A 22,107-nucleotide genomic window follows, 5' to 3' on the forward strand; every position below is an offset into this window, starting at 1 on the left:
GTCATTACATGAAATAAATGAAAACTAGGGATGGGAAATGGTATTTAAAGTCATGCAGAACTCTTGCTCTAATAAGGACAATGAAATAGATGGGGAATTTACCTCTAAACTAATGAGAACATTCAGTCTTGAAAGCATTAAAATGCATCTCTGGAATGAACCTACCCCCATATTTTTTCTTTATTTTTTGGACTGTCATATTAACTCTACTTATGAAGTTAACATGAGCAGAATAAATTAGTAGAAAAAAAAAAAACTCTGAGAAATTTTAAGCTGACAGTGTGACAAATTTACACACAACGTGGTTATAGTATTGAGTGAAAAGCTATGCAGAAGTGATGACACCAACTGAAATTTTTGTTTGTTGATATGTAACAACCATAAAGCTTCAATGTGTTAGACTGTGACTTAATGTGATGTTGATACTGTATGCCAAAAGCATAGTTCAGAGATGGGAGGAAAATAGTTTTTCAAATATTGTTATCAACGTTCTTAAGAAATTGAGAAAGGGCCGCAATCCGGTCATATATCTGTAAGTTTCCACCGCGGTCCCAAATTTAGCTGATTTTCCCTTAAGAATCATCTCATACTTACCACAATGCAACAAAAAACAAATCTTACACTTCATGAAGCTACTGAAAAAAAAACTTTATATGGCATAGTCTTGCAACCACCAAGTAACTCCGTGGTGGTGGTAACTTTTAAATGTTGTAGTATTAGTTTTTACATATTTACCATACAGAAAACTTTGCATGCAAAAGAAAGAAAATTGCTCAAGTCATTTTGGGTGAGGGTGAAGGACATTTTATTTACTTTATCACATTAACATCTATTCAAGTCTAATTAGGATAACTTTTTTTTTATAACTCTACATAACTGGAAAAGCACTCATAGAGTACAGATCTCTTAACCTGGCAGTAGTCAAATTGATATGTGTAGAACTGAGTTGAGTTCATTTAGTACAACATTTTAGTACATTACTTTGAGCTGATTTGGTGAAGTGCAAGCTAGTACCTGTCTTCCATCATACGCTTTAAGCCAGTCGTACTGTAGCAGGGAATCAAGACATTACACATCTACAAATGCACAAAGTGCTTCTCTTTGCTCCTTTTTTAGACAAGAAATTGTTGTTTTTTTCAGATAAAACCAAGTCAATTGTGGTATCAATTGGGGAGCCTCCAGCATAGCCTTGTTTTTAATGCCCTGGCAGAGCCCTTCTGACTGTCGTCATTCCTACGTATATGTCCCTCCCCAAAAAACACTGCTGGCATGTCATTGCTCCAACTCGCTAGTTGTTGTGATTGTTTAGCGGGAGTGTTTCAAGATGAATTTGTTGTGAGACTGAAAACGTAGATCTTGGGTAAATCCAGCTTGCAGTGCAAGGTTACAGATCTCTGCCAAGCAGCAAAATTTGCCCTATAGTGGGACTTACACCCATAACTAAAACTAGCACATTCTTTCCAAATTTTATTGAGTTGTTCCGTGGCATGAGGCGCACCTCTGTTAATAATTTCCTTAAAATTCATTCATTGATTACCTTTCAAGTTATCCTGCTAACAAACCAATAAACAGACCAACCGATATGCTTCTGCATGGCTGCCCTGACAGACACAGCATGTGTTTGCAGCCTCTGGTGTCTGTTCTGTTCTCACCTTTATTATTCACTCTGTACTATACTCTCTTTGTTGATCAGCTGGTTGAGACTTTGAGTGGGACTCGCTGTCGTTTTCTTGTATGTTTTACATTTTATTATTAAAACAGTATTGTTGAGGTTATACTGTGAAAAATGTAAAACAAGCATGAAGAGGTTAAATACCTTTGCACTATGCATTACAGTTCAAAAGACCAAAAAATAGAAAACAAAAAGGAAAAGATACAATCATTAAAATACTCAACATCACTACAACAAGAACAGAAGACAAGATTTAAGCTGATATTAAAAGCTACAAGACGCAAAACAAAATGGATCTCAAGGTTTTAAACATTCAAGTATCAAAAACTGAGGCCATGAGAACAGATTAGAGCATTCTAAAATATTCAGAGTGATATCTAGAGAAAAGGACCTTGGATAAGAGGAGGTCTAAGAAACAAGAAAAAACATGGTTGAAGAGAAGTTGAAATGAGTGAGTGAAAGTGAAATAAAGCAGGATGTAGAGACGTGGAATGGGAAAGGAGTTTGGAGTAGCAAGCAAGAGAAACTTAGAAACTGGAGGATGAAGATTGCAGCTTCTATGTTGAGCAAAGCTGAATAAATCATTGCAATAAATAATTAAAGCCACTCTGTGAAGGAACGCTCTGAGCAGCAGCTGTAGAAAGCGGGAGAGAGGGAAGATGGCTGGATTAAAAAAAAAGACTAGAGATATGTTGAGCTGGTAAATAGTGAGATGTCCTCAAATTCTGAAAAAAAAATGTTACCAGTATATGTGCTGCTTTACAAAAATACTTAATGCTGTAAAAGTTGCAGATAACTTTGGAGCATTTGAGACCTTCTTACTTATGCATTTCAGATATATATTTTTCACAAACTTCATTTTGAAACATTTTTTAACTAGAGCAGTTTGTACCAGCATACTGTGTTTAATATAACTCAATGGCATTCCTCTGAACTATTGTTCAAAGGTATATCATCATCAGGCATTTAAATATATTGGAGCATTTTTGTGAGATCAGATTCCACATGGTCTTACAATCACTCCTAACTCTTTCAGCAACTCAATCTAATTTTAAAACAAGGTTTCACTGGATTTAAATTGCAATACTCAGAAATACTTGCATGATTAAGACATAGTTTATGTCCGACAACATGAAGCAGGCTCCAAGATTTTATAAATCAGCATGTATGACACAATTTAACACCCCAAATGAAAACAATGAAATTTGCAATAATCAGTTCATAAAGGGTTACAAAGCATTTTGGGCTTAGAGGCTCCGGCAATCTTCAGAAAAATGCACTATCCACAAATAGAAAAGGTGGGATGGTGGGAAACCATGCCAAAAGCGCTGACTATTCATCCTGGACATTCAAAGAACTTACAAAGCACTGTAGGCTAAACTAGCCTTAGTTATACCTATGTTGAAAATGCTGCTTATTTTAGAGGCATATTGATTTAGAAATAACCAAAAGAACTTTTACATATTTTCTAAAATCAATGTGATGATCCCCATGAATTTTGCAAATATGGTGTATGGACAAATGAAACTAAATCATTAAATCAAATCATTAAATCATTTTGGAATTTCTGGCTAACATATCCTCTTGGAACTTGGAGAAAAGAACATCATACCTATAGACAAAATCACCAGGGTACAGGTACATCATCTGTCAATGAATACATATACACAATACTTCCTGCCATATTTTTGTCATCTCCTGTTTCTTATTTTTACATATCTATCTTTACTTGATTTGTTGCTGATAATTTTTGCACTTATTTTAATTATAATAATAGTATTTTTGATACAAATCTTCAATTTGTTTTAAATTAAAGGTGGAAAAAGCATTTTAATCTTGTACATTTAATTAGCATTAAATAGCATTGATTTGATTTGGCACCAGTGTGATGGCGTTGGCTGGATTGCTTTTTCAGGATCAGGATAATTTAATAAATAATCTGCAGAACATGATTTGTCCCACCATCAATATCTTAAATTAGGTTCAAATGATCAAAAGAACTTAGGTAATGCAGCAGGACAATAATTCAAAGACACCAATGCCAGCCTTCTCCATTTCAAATTAGATAAAAAATACACATTGCAATGAATACTAAACCAAATCTTATCTTAATATTATAACAAAACAAATCTGTGCCTTCAATGTTACTACAATTTATTTAAACATTTTAATCAAATATATAAGATCAAGGGAAAAAACAAATGCTATGAATTAACCACATTTTGAGAAGAGTTATTACAGAGATTTAAAAATCTAATTGTGAAATATGGCTGAAAAATATTAAAGTCTGTATAATTTTTCCAGTTTTTCTTACAAATGCTATTCAAAAATCAATGAACACTTTGAAAGGTAAGACATATCAGACCTCCTAAATGACATTTACATGCACACATTATTTGGTTGGAACTCCTATTACACTACTTGAATTACTGCATACATTTGGTATGGCATAAAGAAGGTTCTGGGTTCAGGAAGGAGTTATAGAAGCCCTGGTTGCTTTAGTGTAAGAGTCAACTGTTCTGCATTGATAAGTCAAGTGGTTCTGAATTTCATCTCAGCAATACCTTATAAATTCTTCATAGGTTTGGTTTAGGCAAATGTGACATCGGATCAAGCACAGTAACATTTCTCCCTTAAAAATGAAAAGAAATCATTGGGTTTACACTATATCTGTTTTTTAAGGGAAGATGTTTATTTGTTATTAACTTTAAGGCTTAAATATCATTGCTACCAGAAATAAACACTTAAGAAAAAACCCATCCTCATACAAAGAGCTAAATTAACTTTGTAGTTGATTTATAATTTATTGATGGTCCTATTCGGATATCAAGGGGTCCGTAGCCTGACCAGGGGTTTTGATCCAAACAGGAACAAACAGATCCAGGGATCTACTGTAGGAATCAGATGGAGATGGGCGGGCCCAGTGTTTGAGAGGAACAGAGACAAGACATGGTAACAGGAGAACTGCAGAACCTTAAACTGGCTCCACTGAGAAAAGCTGGGACCCAAGCTTTCCTAGCACACCAAGCCATAACCCTGGTGGCTCCTCGGAGAAGAGCCTGGACAAGATCGGGAAAACGAAACAAACACTAACACCCTCTCTACAGTCCGGCTCCCGAGAGCAGGGACATGAACCACAGACTTAACTAAAACTAAAACAAATAAACAAATGTGAATAAGGGGGATAAAATGAAGGATAATTAGAGTGTGGGGAGAATACGGCAGGTCAATGAAGTGAAGTCCACTTTCATATTGACACTTGAGTATGTGTATTAGGGTAACAAAACATTGTATATTTCCAGGAAAAAAGAAAATTTGTTAGAGACTAAACAACCAAGCAATTGAGTTTCAACAGAGAGGTGGTAAAATCCCAACAGCTGCAAAATATGCAACCTTATTTGCATCTTAGAAAAATGCAAACATATATTTTTCTCCCTAAAGCTATCTACATTTACGACCATCATTCACACATAAATCATATCACCAAAATGTGTGTTTTTATTGAAAAGATTTTCAAAAGATATTTAAAATTTCAAGACGTCAGTGCATCTGTGTATCACTTTACATGCTATCATGAATCTGTAATTATTGCATTAATTGTTGCATTCTTCATTGTTGCATTCTTGGCTGCACTCTTGTGCCATTGCTGGAATGATTACTAGAAGTGTAGCGTTACACCATTTAACTGTGCAATGACCCATACAGACCGTAGTCATGATACGCCATCGGCGCCCTCAATGTCTTAAATGCCACTGGATCTACAGTAAATGAGCTGTAGCTTAACACAATGTGAGCTGAAGAACTACCCTGCTTTCATGCTTTGGGCCATGTAAACCCTATACTCAATCACACAAAAAACTAATTTACAAAACCAATTACTGCTGAGTTTCCTTATTCAAGAGTGACTATTACTTAAAACTTATTATCAGCAACCCATTAATTTGGAAGATTTTTTTTCCTCAATGAAAAGCTAAGAGAAAAAGAAATGTGTATTTTCCACTTCATTGGCTTTTTGTCCAAACTACTTTCCTTGATGTGTTTACACTCTTACAGGCAATCGCCAGTACTTACTCGCAATGAACAATTAGTAGAGGGGTATTATCAATTATTGACTCAATTATTGACTCAGGTTTTGGAACAAAAAAAAATGGATTACTTGGTTATAACATTTGGAAAACATTATGGGTGAATAACAGCAACAAAATCTGCCCAGAGTGCATAGGTTTAATTTGCACTTGCTTGCAAAGAGTGGTTGTACATGCATGGACTGAGCAAGCTGTCCCTGTGAACCTTTTTTTTTTTTTTTTTAAAGATGAAAATAATAAATCTTAAACCTCATTGTAAATAAACAGAAATGTAGGATAATACAGTAGGATAATAAAGTCCATGCCTGACCAGTCTAGTAGTATGGATTTGCTTGCTTGATTTAAGCTTCCAAGTTCCTAATGCTAAAGGCCACTAAAGCACCTGCTGTGCTAAAGTCACTCTTTGTTTTTAAAGGGATCAAAACCTATTCTTTCATTTTTACAAACCTCCCTAAAATGTTCCCTTAAATTAATGTTTAATTAACTTTTAAGAGAGAAAAAAATTAGTTAGACACACTTTTCTTGTGAGGGTATGACCTGTAGATATGCTTGTATACAGTATGTGGATGCAGCATTACTTACATTCATAATTTGCCTTTATTAAGCATAGTTTCCAAATGTCTTTGCACAACAGGTTAAAAAGTTACTCTAGCAGGAACATTTACTGACTGTGCTGCAGGTTAGTCCCTGGTTTTGGCCCCTTTCAAATTTTATATGAATATAGAAGGATGGTGGTGAGATCTTAACTGAAGCCCAACACCAATACACACCTTACAGAATTAAAACCCCTCAAACTTCTTAATAAATGGCCCCTTTAAATAATCTTTGTTTAGGATAGAATAATCCAGTTCTGGATTGATGAATTTATAGTGGTTTTTCATAAATCTTCTCAGATGTTTTTTTTATTAATGCTCTGGAATGTTTCTGCCTGTCACCAGTTTGCTCACCTTGCGTCCATTTGCTTAAATGTTGCTTCAAGCCTGTCAGTAACCATCTGCTAGCTTTAAGTCTGCATCAGTCTTTTTCTGCCCTGATCTGCTTCTTCAGACCTACCAACAGTCGTCCTGTATGCATTCCCCATCACTATATGAACTCTTAATAAATGTTTATCCTGACTTAGTTTTAGGTTCTCACAGATTTTCTTTCTAGAGTGTTTGCATGTGCTATATATGATCTAAAGCACCTCATAGTCCTCTAAAAAATGAAATAACATCTTAATTGGATGCTGACTTAAAATCTTGAATAAGATACTAACATCCACACCTCCAGCCCATAGAAAGCTGGAGATAGGCACCAGCACCTCATATGACCGCAGCTCAGATAAAGCGTGAAGAAAATAGGATGGATAGATGGATAAGATACCAACAGCAGTATTATTAGCCCACTATGCTATCCATCCATTTTTTTTTTTTACCATGTTCAGACTTTGCACAACACAGGGAAGCACCCACTCCCTCTCAAGAAGGAGTGTATATGAGTAATAGGCAATGGTTATTTAGTATAAAGGCTGAATAAGCCTCACAAGCCAAAATAAAATTGGCTTAAATTGCTTAATTTAGGCCTAATTAAAATGTTCTTGTGGGGCCCTAGTGCCTTATCACCTTGTTAAGAAAATTGAGCTGTAAGGGGTAATATCCACTGGACTTGGTTTCCAAGATTTGAAGACGTTTCGCCACCTCTCCAGGAAGGAATGTCTGGATCTGCAGTGCGTTTGAGTCTTATATAGACAAAGCCTTGTATCACTTGGAAACATGCAAATGGTAACCGATTAATGGGTCGTTTGGTTCCATCGTTAGCCTGTAATATCTGAAACCTGTCTATGATTCTGAGGGTCGGTCGTTTAGGGGGGGGGGATTGCCGTTAAGGGGAGGATTGTCTCCTGTAATACCTGAAACCTGTCTATGATTGTTAAGAGTCGGTCGTTAAGAAAGTATTGTTCACCGGCTGGAGCGGGTAGGTCCTCGTTTCTCTGTGATGGGGTGGGGGGTTTGGTGATATCTGGAAGGGATCATGTCTATGATTGAATTGTATGTTTTTGGAAGCTGGAATCTGAGTCCACCACCTCTGTCTAAACTTGGTTTTTCTCTCTTAACATAGATGGCTTCCTTCACGCCCCTCTCAAACCACCTATTTTCTTTATCCAGAATGTGAACATTCTGGTCCTCAAAAACGTCTTTTCTGCCCTTAAACGTGGATATTTTCTAAATGTTTACGGAATGACTATGACCTGGATGACTGAGAACCTTCATCAGCATAAGGGATGAAAGATAAATATAAATTGGAACAGCTTTCATGGCTTTTCCATAAGTAGACACAACATTCCTTTGTTTATCTGCCATTAAACTGAGGAATGTAAGAAGAAGGAGAAGTCTTCATCGGCTGGGAAACTTGGTAGATCACATTATGGTATTAAGGACAAAATGGAGAATGTTTGTGCAATAATACAAACATGGGGCGACAGTGGCGTTGGATGTAGGAGTTTGCCCTTAAATCGAAGGATTGACGGTTCAAGCCCCGATTCCGACTTTCAGCGTCGTTGTGTCCTTGGGCAAGACACTTCACCTGCATTGTCTACTGATGGTGGTCAGAGGGCCCGGTGGCGCCAGTGTACGGCAGACCCGCTTTTGTCAGTAAGCCCCAGGGCAGCTGTGGCTACAATGTAGCTTGCCACCATCAGTGTGTGAGTGTGTGTGTGAATGGGTGAATGAATGTAGTGTAAAGTGCTTTGGTCAAGTCTCCTCACTTGAATAAAGGTGCTATATAAGTACATGCCACTTACCATTTACCATAATAATCACTGTGTTACTCAGTGTGTGGCCCTGCCTTCTTCTTCTCCATAACATTTTTCTGTGTTGTCATACACTTCAAGCAAGTATGATCAAGAGTAGGACGTTACCCAAACAGTAGTTTAGATGAGTTACACAAATTAACGTTGCTGATTGTTTGTGTTAGTGAATAATTGCCATAAACTAGTTGTCTAGCTGATTTTAACATGGAAATTTGTCATATGCTTCCATTTGATGTCTGCTCCTTAAACAAAATCAGATTTTTAACATATATAGCCCTACCATTACCCTTTCCACTTGGCTCTAACAGGAATTAGGACACCCCACATGAACTTGCAAAATGGAGGGGAAGGGCTAAGCCAACATGTAATTATCTACATTAATGGTTGGTTTCAATCTTTATTTACTGTATACATGTCTATTATTTTTTCTTGGGTATTTTGTTGTGAGCAGCACAAAGAAAATCAGATGTAGTCATTCTAATACTGTATCATAAACTGAAATCAACTAAATGCTTCTTAGAACATTCAACTAATTCCAGTTACCAAGATTTTGTGCTACTCCGTTCTTGCACTCCCTTGAGTGCTAGGAAAACCCTAGCACCATCTAAGGAAAACATCAGAAGAAAAGAGGGCAATATGAAATAACAAACAAAACATAACACACCAACCAATATCCCATTAAAGGAGCAGCAAAGGATATTACTATTGGCACAAATTTGAAAATGAGATGATTATAAATACAAATTAGCCTGTCCCATTTGCATAAAGACAAGACTGGTATGTGCTCTGACATGGAAATTTCCCCTTCGCTATTTATAGTGAGGGGGACAGGATTAGTAAATGCTCAATCTCAAGTCTTATGTAAATATGCTAAAATCCACTTAAAAACAAACAAAACAAAAAAAAAAAAAAAAAAAAAAAACACCAGAAAACATGTATTAGCAAAATAAAACGTTCACAGGATTAGAAAACATACCAATTTAAGACTTAACTTGGACTCAATGTTTTAAAATAATTACTGCAGCACAAACTGCCATTTAACACAAAGTAGTCAAAAGGGACACATGATTATATCTTTACATATTTTCTAAAAAAAACAAAAAAAACAATGAATGAATAAGCATTAAATAAATCCTAACTTTATTTCTGTAACACCTCAATAAAATGTTTGAAAGCTTTGAAAAATAATAAGAATTCCACATCTAAGACTGTAGCTCTAACTAGTCAGAGTGTTAGGTGAATCCATAACATGTCTAAAAAAAACGTTTCCAGATCTAAAGTTGTTCTCTTGCATCAAATTCTAAAGTGTACAATTTTACTTAGAATATTTTAGCCTAAAAACCCTACAGGGGTAGAGACAGAGGAAAGATACCTGACACATGCTAATTGAGTTTAGACTTTATGCCTGAACTAATTTGAAATTCGGGCCAGGTTAAGTTCTGATGTATGACTCACAGGTCTAGGTAAGGTTGGTTCAGATTGTTAGGTTTTATTAGTTTGTGTTTGTTTGTTTGCTTTTTTTCCCTTGTTTTTTATTTTATTTTATTTTTTTTCCACAGAGTACTAATACTTGAATTGTTGCCTGCTCTCGGTACGTAATTAGATACAAGCAGACCATGCATGTAATGGGCACATGAAAACATAACCCATTTTCACTCTTTAACATCAAACCTGGTTTGGATGGGCTCAGAATCATGATGGAGCTCATCCTGCAGCTGCTGGAATGGGGACCAGCTCTGCTTGTCTACACCCAGCATATGACCTTCATATCAACCACATCAGAGCAGGACCTGCCGTGATCAAGTGCTTGCTGTGGAGTAAATAAAACTTGGCGTCAATTGATACTTCATTTAAGATATTCTTGCTACTAGACAAACTCTGTCAGTGCAATGGTCAGCACTTTACTGACTGCGCACACAAGGAACACTACGTAACCATGCTCAGTCAGCACAGCGGTGCAACCACGCAGACTAAATGTGTCTGATAGAGGTAATACCTTCAATGAAATATTTATCCACATTGGGTTTTCATCAGGTCTTGGCCATTATTCAAGTGTTTTGGTCCAGCTCTGATCAAGCTTAATGCCCGCAGACCCGGATCAAGTAAGCTGGGTTCTATGCTGCAAAGGAAGCTATTACCCTGCTGAAGGCGCTTATGTGTCAGGGCTTATTCTCACTTCTTTTAATTGAAGTAATCCCTCCTTAGATAAGAGTTGAAATAACACTATCTGGTAGTTAATGGCTCAAACAATATTCAAGGTTCAACATCATTTAATTTCGGTTTAGCAGAGTAATAGTCCCAATTTTTACAGGTTCATGCTGCATTGGCATGAAAACCATTGAAATGTGCCAAGGCAAACAGTTCTGGTGGGTTCCTATACTTTAGTAATATCTATAAGTTATGTTCTAATCAATTGTAACTTTGTCAGATTTGGTGTGTCATTTGTTAGTGTGCGGTCCCTACGTGCACGTGTCAAAGCCGGCCCTCTAAAAAATGTTGGCAAATATGTGTCATTGAAGACCTTACTGAAAATAACATATAGACACCAGAGAGTGCCAGAAAAAGAACGCCATTTTGAAATGCAGAGATAGAGCAGCTGGGGTGAGAGGGCCACAACATAGATAAAGAAGATTACTTCTACAGAAAAATCTCAATCAAAACACTGCTTTTTTTATAGAAAAAGGCTGGTTATTCAAAAAATATTTTCTAAGTTTACATTTTCCAACATGTATTTAAAGTTAGTAAGTACATCACTGTGCATGCCCTTAAGTGTTATCTCTTTAAGCTGCTTTGAGAGTAAATGAATACAGAGCCCAGACTTTTTGTATGTGTAATAGGGATATGGCTTTCTAAAGGCAGATCACTGGCTCAATGATTTGAGTTCATAGCGCCACTTATAATATTTCTTTTAGAGCAGAATTCACCTCTGACAGTGCAATTCAGTACCACGGTTGGGTTGCAAAATTTGTTTACCTGTGCCACATTTTCCATCTGCTCTAACCCAGTATCTTACTTTAAAGAAAAATGGCCACTCTATAATTATAAAGATAAGATTGTTGCTTTCAAAGCCAAACTGGACTTGAGGGAGCAGAGAGACTGAGTATTCACTAACCAGTCGTGCTCAGCTTTCAAGAGTTTAAGTATTACTTCATACCCACAACAGTTTTCCAGATCGGAAAAAAAAAAAAAAAATCCTCAAGTCATTTAGGAAGAAGCCAGATGATAAACCGTTTGAGACTGATAAAAAAGTGACCTTAGAAATTTGTTTGAAACAATTTCACATCTCTTTGCTTTGGTCTTCCATTGTCTCTGAATTAAGATGCTCAAAAGAAACTGTGCAATTATGATAGAAATGAATGAGTTTGCTCATCTGTAACATTTGCTCTTTACCATTAGGGTAATTAGCTCGAGCTAGAGCTTTCTATGTTCAAAATGCTACACTTGAGAAAAGACAGGAAATACTGTATCTTATACTTTGAAGCTGTGTATGATTTTTGTAGGCAAATGTTTCTTTTCATTCCTTAATTCATTATTTTATTGGTGAGGGCCTTACCAACCAAAAAGCTACCTGAATGCTTTTCAAATGAATAACAAACAAAATAGCAATAACAAATCAATTAAAAGTAATTAGTAAATTCAGCATTAAAATGAAGAAACAGGACTACTGGTCATGCGCTATGCAATTAAAAGCTAGTTAAAAAAAATGAGACATTTAAAACTATTCAAGCACAAGCAGATCTCACAGAAAGGGGAAAACTGTTCCAGAGCCCAGCTGAAGCTGCTAAAGCACTGCCTCCATAGTGAAAGGCTGAGTCCTGGGAAGAAGTAAGAGACTTTGGTCTTTACATCGTAGAGTTATACTGAGGTGTTAAGGTGCTTGACCAATGATGTATTCAAAAATAAATACGTTAATAATAAATAAATACTAATACGTTCATGACCTCTTGTCCCTGCATTTGAACCAGTTGTACATAGCAAATAGACGTCAATCCCATGAAGAAAGCAATTCTGTTAGTCCTGTCTTTAATTAAAAAAATATGGCATGATTGTTTTGACAAGTTTATTAAACCTAAAAATCACACCAAGATTTCTAACCGACATACAGCCAAAACAGGTCAGTGATTCACAAGCACTGCTCTACTCTGTCAGCAGGTCAGATCTATTAAACGAAATGACTTTTCTCCAATTCTTATTTGGATAAAGTAAGATAAGTAAGCTCTTTTATCTATGAAAAACTTGAGTAGATAAACTTTGATGTCATCTATATAAAATGACACATCAGACTTCAGGAAAATAGACCCCAGAGAGAATTTCAAAAGACGAGAAGACCAAATATGGAACCTTAAAAATTATTTAAAAAGAAGCAGTAGAAGATGACCTGCATGAAGATGACTGTGTTTAACATTAGACAGTTACATTCTTTTTTATTTTTTTATTGGAGGATGAAGCTGGAACCTTTTCTGAAAGTCAAAGGGCTGCTGAAGAAAACGTGGTTTGGAGAGAGAAGTTGGAAAAAATGGAGTGAAATCGACAGCTAAAAGCCAAGTCTCTTTCAGGGACATACTGCGAAATGCAACCCAATTAAGTGAAAAAAAAGCAATTCAGAAGTTAGCCATCAAGCCATATCTAGAGCCAAGTTTCTTATAAACTTTTCCCTTGTTGCAGGCAAGACTACAGAGATCTCCTAAGAAGCAGGTCTATTTGTTGATAAAGGCCTTGACATGTTTTTAGCCTTTTATCTGATCATTTAGAATGCAAAATAAATAAACAAAATAATATATTTCTTTAAATCAAAATATCTCTCAGAAACTGTTGTTTATTGCAATAATACAATTTTCATGACTTTTATTATTTATCTTTGAAAAAACCACCTTTAATATTGAAAAACAGAACAAATCTGGTGTCAAAAGAGAACCTTTGCACAAAAAGTATGCTTCTTAAAAGCACTGACAAATATATTAAGTAGCTTCATTCTTTTTGGTTACAAGGATGTTTGCATGTGATCATCATATAGACCTGAAGACAGGTTAAAAACAAAGGCAAAGAGTGCTTTTTGCAAAAAGTTTCAACTGGCATTGGTCCAATCCAACAACTGTCAGACTGGAAACCCTTCAGCCTTTCATCTAAGAAAGACAAAAATGTGCTGGTGGTCAAAACAAGGCAGAGTTGATCTAATAATTATTATTGCCACAGTATCTAAAATAGATAGCATTATGCCAAAACGCAGACAAAGAAAAAAGCTGCTGTTATAATCTGTGTGGTTTCAGACTTATTACTGAAGTTCAGCCAGTTAGTCTGACAACAATCAACTAATCTTGTCTTTTCAAAGGCAGCTATTTTAGCTGTTACTGGTTGATACAAAATCAGTTAAAAGTTAAGGTGAAAGAGGAGAGTACTGTTGCAAAAATAAGAGGCAAAGAGTGATGCACGTCAGAGTATGGATAGTTCCATTGGAGATGTTTTAAAAAAAATAGCATCTATCTTTCTGAATATGCCAAAACTGCACTGAACAGTGTTTGAACTCCACTCTGTTTAGAGTAAAATCTGTTTGATCAAATCAAATTTGTTTTTATGTGCAATCAGTATATAAAAAAACTAGAAATACACTAAGAAATTGCCTCTTACTATAGTATATTTTCAGTTTTATCTTACTTGGCCCTGATAAGCAGATGGATAAAAAAACATTTAATTAATAAATTAATTGGTGTTTGGTGGTGTCAGAAGAAGTATTCTTTGTGGAAGCTGTGACTATGTGAAAATGCCTTAAAGTTGGCTACTTTCTGGTCCAGTAAGAAAGAGCATTTTTGCTTGAACAAGTTTGGTTTAGTCAACTTGAATGTGAAGTTTTCTGGAGGACAAAACCTCACATTCAAGTGACAAACTTCACTTGAATGTGAAGTTTTCTGGAGCCCCTCATCCAAGCGGCTTCTTCGGTTCTACCTTGTGCTGGGGAGGACAGAGATTAATATATGTAGGTCAAACAAAGAGTTAGGGGAAAAAAACAAAACAAAAGGTGAATTTGATCTCTCCTACTGGATTGGCAGATGAGGGCACATGGGGGTTTGCTAATTCATTAGGGGGATCTGATGTGTTGGTAACATCCCCATCAGCATTGTTTCACATCCATAGCTGAATTTGAATTCCTGTGATGCGTCCCTTGAAGGCCAGATTCATTGGCCAATTACGTCATAGCACAGCTATGACGAGCAGCCTGCTCTGATTCCAAGTCTGCTCGTTATGTGGCAGACAAATGCATCCTTCTCTTTTTCCGTTTTGAAGGACGGCTCCGGTGTATCCTATGTAGCCTTAGTTATCCCAGGATTCATTGCGAGACCAATCAAGCCAGCTGCTCAATGCTCGGAGGAAAAAGGTACTTGGTGCCCAAAGTGGTGAATATTGGAAATTTAGTTTAATATAATACAAGTATGTGAATAGTTCTGTGTGAAATTAATACAATTGTTGTTTTAATGGTTATTGAGTCTGATATGTGGCGGTAATGTTTAGTTTTTCTAAAGGTTTCTAACTGTCACTGTGTAAATGGGTTTGGCTGTAATTTAAGGACAGATTCAAATATATCTTCAGTATGGGGACTATAAATCTGATATGGTTTATTTAATTGCATTTTTGCACAATTTTCTTAACTAAGTATTTTTTGTTCTTGAATATAAGAGATTTGCTGATATATTTTTGATACTTACATTGTTTAGATTTAGTTATATCTTTACACCCTTTTTATATCATTATGTTAGCTTTTATTTTTTCATGTTCCCAGTGGTCGTCACCTTTGTTCCACTCTGTATTCTCAAGAGTGTAGTTTTTACTCATGACAGAGTGTATGGCAGAGAAAGCCACAGAAGGGGGGAGCTGTTTGAATTCAAAGCCAAAACTCTTCCAGTCCAGGAACCAGTTCAGGTGGACCACGTCCTTAACCCATTTAGGCCGGGAAAGCATTGCCGCATTTCTACCATTCAAGCCGGGGGCTCTGTTGCGTAATTCTACCATTGACGCCGGGAGAGCATATAAGTCAAGCAAGAAGAAAGAAGTTTGTTTCAAGCAAACATGGAGGAGTTTGATAGAGAAGAGTTTTCGGAAGGCAGTGATTTTGAGGAGTGTGTCGGCTTTGACGGTATAGATGAAAATGATGACTTTGAACGCGCTGAACCAATCGACCGGGATTTGTGGTTAAGACATATGTTCGAAGACGACGAGCCGGACGCTAGCGACGATGAGTTTGAAGGTTTTGATAGTGACTGGAAGACGGAGAACTACCACCGCAATGCACGGAGTGTTTTCAACCGCACACCTGGAGTGAAGGTTGATTTGCCTGCAGACGCCACACCGCTGCAGGCATTTGAGCATATTTTCAATGAAGACCTTTGGATGCATCTCGTTACCGAGACGAATAGGTACAGTGACTAAACAAACCAAACTCCATCAAAAGCAAAGATGGCAAAGTGGTCACCCGTGACTGTGACGGAGATGAAAACATTTATTGGGCTGTGTATGGGCATGGGACTTCTTGTGTTGCCAGTACGAAGAGATTATTGGCGACAGAGTAAACCTCTCTTCAGGACGCAGTTCCCCCAGAATATGTCCCGGGACAGATTTGTGGCCATCTGGAGGTAAGTTGTATTGCAATTTATAACACAGACATTATTATGCATAATAATACTGTTAATAAGTAATCATCAGATAGTTATTTATGTAATGTTTGTTCTTTATTTTAAAAACGTTTTATATTGCACATTCTCAATGAAGACATGATCACATATGGAAAAAATAAAAGGTTGAATTTTTTTTTTTTTTTGATTACTGCTTTTCACTTTTTTTTTTTTTTGGAAGAATTTAAAAGATAAAATATATTTTGAGTTACCTTAGACTTTTTGTTCATCACATAATTACATGTGTCTTCAGTCATAATCTACAATGTGAATAGTGTTGAAAATAAAAAAATAAACAACTGTATGCCAAATGTGTTACAAAAGCTTGACAATATTTTATGTGATGCTTTCACATAAAACTAAAACATAACTTATGTGTGCATTTTCAGGTATTTACACCTTCAGAATAACCAGGCAGCAGATGTCAACAAGGATGACAAGCTATGGAAAATGCGCTGGTTTCTGAATTACCTCCTTGACCGATTCCAGGCACTGTATGAGGTAGATGGCAACGTGTCTGTAGATGAGAGCATGATCAAATTCAAAGGGCGCCTCTCCTTCAGGCAGTACCTCCCCATGAAGCCGACAGAGTGGGGTGTCAAGGTATGGGTAATGGCAGAGAGCTCCACAGGATATGTGACCAACTTCCAGGTGTATGCTGGTCGTGAAGGCTCTATAGAGAAGGGTCTCGCACACCGTGTGGTGATGGAATTAGCCAGACCATATTATGGGTCTTACCTGTCCATCTATATGGACAGTTTTTTCACGGGGGTAACTCTGTTTGAGGAGATGAAGACCCATGGGTTGAACGCTTGCGGCACTGTTCGTGCCAACCGGACTGGACTCCCAAAGAATGAGAGGCTTAGAAAAAACACCTCAATGGAAAAGCACGAGTTCAGGGTAGCTCAGAAGGACGACCTCACGTTCTGTATTTGGCAAGACACAAAAACCGTCATGGTGCTCTCCAACCATCACGATCCAACTCAGACAGGGACAGTGAATCGAAAAAAAGACGGAGCCAACCACGTCCCGGTGGAAGTGCCAGCTTCCCTTGCAGACTACCAGAAGCACATGAAAGGTTTGTTTTGTTGGTCTTTGGAGTGCAAATGTCTGAGTTTCATGTGTGTCAACTGAGTGTTCTGTGTGTTCCAGGCGTCGATCTGCTTGATCAAATGATTGGCTATTATGGATTCAAGCATCGATCAAAGAAGTGGTGGAGGAGGGTGTTTTTCTTTTTCTTGGCTATGTCCTGCCACAATGCCTACATTGCTGCAAGGTCTGTTGGAGGAACAGCCTTCAGACACAAGTACAGAGGCTACAAACCCTGGCTGGAGGACCTGGCTGAGCAGCTCATCACACCGCACAGGACCAGGGCTGTTAATGTGACTCCTCCATCTTCTCTTCCTGCCTCACCATCTCCTAGTCTTCCTCCCTCTCCAGCTCCATCTGCTTGTAGCAGAGTAGACACACCTCCTCCACAACATGACTTTGGAAAAATCTATGACAAGCGCAAAAAGTGTAGGGAGTGTTTGCTTGTCTCGGACACTGAAAAAGTAGGTGGGCCAACTGTGTATGGTTGTAAACAGTGCAGCCTGCCACTGCACATTGAGTGCTTCGGCAAGCACTATCGTCGCTACATGTAAATCAGACTGTTTAAGTCATTAGTATGTTCTGTTCTTGTTTATTTATTATTTTTTTCTTACTATTTTTGATTGAAAATATTAATGTTCACTTTACTTTTACATTGTTTATTTTTGTGAAGGAGTATCTAAATAAACTCAATTTCCCAGGAAAGCCACAGGTGTAAGCTTTCAAATACTTTTTGAATTTTGTTTCTATCTGCTACAGAAGCTGAGATATCAATAATTTACTAGGCGTTGACACAGTTGCTGAATTTACAGAAAAACTTCAGGTTTCAGGGGTATTTTTTAAAATCGGCCATAGGTTTTTAAGGTGTTTTTTCCAGGCGTTTTAGGCCTAAATGGGTTAAAGGAGGCAGCCCATGAATTTAAACAAACCACATATTCTTGTAAAGGAAGAAGATGGTTTGAGCAAGGGTTTAAGGAAGCCATTTTGTTAAACTAGAAAAGCCATCTCTCAACAGAGGAGTTGATCTTTGACATAATCTTTCACCCACTCATAAAGCACTTTTAGGAAAAATACCTAGAAGATTCACCTCTCAACTACCCTCACCTGACAGACTTCAATGAGGCATGTGACTAGAACCTATAGTTCTCCGCTTCCACACTCTTCTTGTTTTGCAAATAAAACATTAAAATTCACTGGTTCTCAGTGTGATTCTGCATGTGAGTCAAAAAACTAAAAACCAATAAACCTTCTCATTTAGTCTTCTCTTAAAAGAGCTGTTTTGGCTTTACATGCACTCACGTAGCAACACATGCATCAGTCTGGGCAACATTGTTGCATGTGAACTGGTAAATTGCAGTCATGTTGGCTCATCAAGTCAATCCATAAAGGCCTGGAATATGAAGACTTAAGGATTCATGGCTTATAAAAAAAGCTATACTGAGTGACATTTAAAAGGTCCAAAGGTTGTTGTCAGGGGTTGGAGACTTTAGAGGTTTTCGAAAAGCGTTTTTATTAAATTTTTTTCAGTTTTTGCGCTGTGTACTACAACTCATGCCTTATTTTATCAATGGAGATGTCAAAAAGCTGCAGTCTTCCTTTTCAAGAGTCATTTGGTCAGATTTCCTGGAAAGTTTTCAAATAGGATCTTATTTATTTGCTCGTAAACTGCCTTGGTGAGCATTCAAAGCTTAAAGTACTAAGGACATAAGTGGGAATCAGAGCTTAACATGACATTTTCAGATCAAGATTGGTTAGATTTGTGGAAAACACATCACACATCCGCCAATTCACAGATATGGAGGGAGTTCACATGGAAAAATCTAATACGATTTTTCTTCACGCTTAAAATCAAGAATAAATATAAGGATACAAACACGGGTTGTTGGCGGAATTGTGGATCAATGAATGCCGACCACTCTCACATATTTTGGAACTGTCCTAAAATTGTTAAATTCTGGAAAATGTACATGAAACTGTGAAGAAGATTCTAGGATATGATATTGCTATGAGTGGTGTGGTACTATATCTTTGCAATTTGAACAATATCAGAGCAAGGGTAAAAGACATGTATCTGATTAAGATATTGTTATAGCTGCCAAAAAAGCAATTACGAGGCAAGGGGACAGGCAGACCCCCTTGTCAAGAACAATGGACTGGAATAATAGAAGAAATCTACATCATGGAAAAACTGACACATCGTCTCAGACTTCAGCAAACTCAAATGAAAGAAAAACGGAGGAGATGGACAACATTCAGGACAAAAGACAGCGACAAAGATAAAGAACTAGATAAGCTAGACGGGACAGAGGTCAAATAGATGAATAGCTCCCAAAGTGCAGGTTTTATGTTACATTAAGTTGAATGTGCAATGTTCATCTGCACTGTGTATGTAAAAAAGTGAAAAGTACCAATAAAAAGTTAAACGGTAAAAAAAAAGTACTAAGGACATGAATGAATTTAGGCAAAAATTTAAATCCATTTTGGATCATTATAAAATAGTTTATTCAGAACACATTCAGCACTAGCACTAGTACTTAAATGCCAGCCTGCAACAATCTTGACTTTGGGGAAAACCAAGGTGTGGGAAATCTGTTTATGAAAATCGGAAGTACATCAAGGTATTCTGATTGCCATACCTGAACTTATGATTCCAGGTTCCCCTGGACAGGAAACAGTGTTGTTGCACATGCGTGTTTCCCTCAGAGCACCACTGCAAAGCGTGCCATAAGGAGAGGAGACACACGATCGCGTCCTCACTTGCCAGCCCTGCCCACACGTCAAGGAACACACACTCCATGGTGACCACTCCTCTGCCGCTGGATCACCTAAAGAGGGAGATGTAGGGGGTTGGACAATTGGTTCTTTCATTTTGGCTGTGCTAATTTTCAGTCATGTTACTGAATTCTTTTTTCTTAAATCTGACCAAATTCCCTCCAAATATTTTCTTAAGAAAAAAAATCTATCACACAGAAGAATCCTAAAGCAACAAAATGCCCCCGTTTCTTTGATATAATGCTTATCTGTGTAATCAGCATCGAAAAAGGGAAAAATATGTCAAATTTTGGGCTTTGGTGTTCCTGAGACAGGTGACGGAGCAAGTGGGAAGTAATGAGATGGATAATAATAATAATAATAATTGAACTTTATTGATCTCACGTTGGAGAAATTTACCTCTGCATTTAATCCATACCCTTGAGGAGCAGTGGACTGCCATTGTGGGGAGCCCACTGCTCCTCAAGGGTATATATATATCTCTATATATATAGATATATTTATCTATATATATATAAGTGATGGAACACTTTATGAAAACCGTCCGAACCGTTCGGTTCGACTGTCTTGGTTCGATTCGCGTGTGTTACGTCGGTTCATGCGCTGCTCCTTTTTCTCATAGGCGAAGCGTTTACACTCCAGAGCAGAAGGTGGCGGTACTGCGACCAAAGCAAACCACCAGCAGTAAACAAGAAGAAGAAGAAGCGAAGCAGCTTAGCCGGGTGTAGCAGAAAAAAATCAGTTGTTGTGGAGTTTTGTGTGGGTATGACGAGTGGGAAAGAACAGGAGTTGGAAGACGCGCCAGCAGCACTTTATAGGTCTGCTGTATGGGACCACTTTGCATTTAGTGTGGCCGATGACGGCCGAAAGAAAGTTGTGGATAAAAGCGCAACAGTGTGCAAGCATTGTGCAACATGTATTGTTAATGCTTACAGCAACATGTCCAACATGTCAGGCTAACAATCAACATACCGAACCGAACCCTGACCACGAAACCGTGAACCGAACCGAACCATGGATTTTGTGAACCGTTCCACCCCTGATATATATATATATATATATATATATATATATATATATATATATATATATATATATATATATATATATATATATATATATACACAAGCCACACTAACAATAGTGGATTGGGATTTATGATATCTACTAAAAGATTGATGCAACATCTTCATTAGTATTAAGGCTGGAACTGTTTATGATGTATGTAAATGTGAAAAAATACTATTAGAATTATAATTTTAGTCAACAGATGGTGTCTGTTGAAACTTAATCCTGTTTAGGCAAAGAGAACCTGTATGAGTAGCCTAAAGGATAATGATCAAGTCAAAAGAATGCCAAGCATATATCAGTTCATAGAAAAAATATATATATCATTTCTTCGGGGGTTTAAAGAAACATCTGTGTCTCTTATGCACATTAGAGCCCAAAGAAGAGAGGAAGCTTGCCCTTGATTTGGAATTCTCCAGGCAGCTGTAGCGAGGGTCCCATTGTTCCTACTCTGTTATGCCCTTGAAATCAACAACTGAACACAATGAAAATGTCCCCCCTTTTAAACTGTTTATGAGCTCAATGTCCTTTGATCGGAGCATCATCATATGGCAGAGGAGGAAATCGAATTAATTGCATGTCCGTTAATCGTATTACATCTTCATTAGCATGCTGTGAGTCAGGGCTTAAGCTCATCACACGTGCCTGGAGGAAAGGAAGAGTTGGGAGAGGCAAGGAAAAGCAAGAGGGGGAAAGAATCTCAGAAGGACAAGACGCAAACATTGTGATTCTGTCTCCAAGGTCTCTCACCCCTCAACAAAGCTAAAGCTTTGGTAAAACCAAAAGCCCAAATAATTATTGGAATATCTAAGTGGATAAGCATTATCTCTTCTCTTTATATCAGGATTACAGTATCTACATATGCTGTATATATAATGTACCTTGCAAAAGCATTCACACCTCTTAAAATGTTCCACAGTTTGTAATAATAACAAATGTAGTGGGGTTTTTTTTTTATAGGAAAGCAAACCA

The 22,107-nt window shown here is 37.3% G+C and overlaps 2 protein-coding genes across 7 annotated transcripts in view; one reads left to right on the forward strand and one right to left on the reverse strand.

Moving 5' to 3' along the window:
- The window catches only part of adgrb2 (adhesion G protein-coupled receptor B2), a 367,628-nt gene that overhangs the window by 189,828 nt on the left and 155,693 nt on the right, over positions 1–22,107 (reverse strand). For 5 of the 6 annotated variants that reach the window (XM_038279174.1, XM_038279176.1, XM_038279175.1 and 2 more), the window contains exon 4: positions 19,932–20,120. The exons of the other annotated variant lie outside the window; for it this stretch is intronic. In XM_038279174.1, coding sequence (XP_038135102.1) covers positions 19,932–20,120 — 189 coding nt within the window. The remainder of the gene's footprint in view (positions 1–19,931; positions 20,121–22,107) is intronic. 6 annotated transcript variants of the gene reach the window in all.
- On the forward strand, positions 16,135–18,120 carry LOC119779514 (piggyBac transposable element-derived protein 4-like). The gene is made up of 3 exons (XM_038279178.1): positions 16,135–16,167; positions 16,596–17,284; positions 17,359–18,120. Exons 1-3 carry the CDS (start codon positions 16,136–16,138, stop codon positions 17,847–17,849), a joined length of 1,212 nt encoding a protein of 403 aa, XP_038135106.1. The 5' UTR covers position 16,135; the 3' UTR covers positions 17,850–18,120.

The sequence above is a fragment of the Cyprinodon tularosa genome, unplaced genomic scaffold, assembly GCF_016077235.1.
Source record: "Cyprinodon tularosa strain WSP-4 unplaced genomic scaffold, ASM1607723v1 ctg149, whole genome shotgun sequence".
NCBI lineage: Eukaryota > Metazoa > Chordata > Actinopteri > Cyprinodontiformes > Cyprinodontidae > Cyprinodon > Cyprinodon tularosa.

Excerpts from the sequence above, each read along its gene's own strand:
- LOC119779514 (XM_038279178.1), top strand. The coding sequence starts at position 16,136 with ATGTCCCGGGACAGATTTGTGGCCATCTGGAG. Across the intron at positions 16,168-16,595 it reads AGATTTGTGGCCATCTGGAG|GTATTTACACCTTCAGAATA; the intron begins GTAAGTTGTATT and ends GTGCATTTTCAG. Across the intron at positions 17,285-17,358 it reads CTACCAGAAGCACATGAAAG|GCGTCGATCTGCTTGATCAA; the intron begins GTTTGTTTTGTT and ends TGTGTGTTCCAG.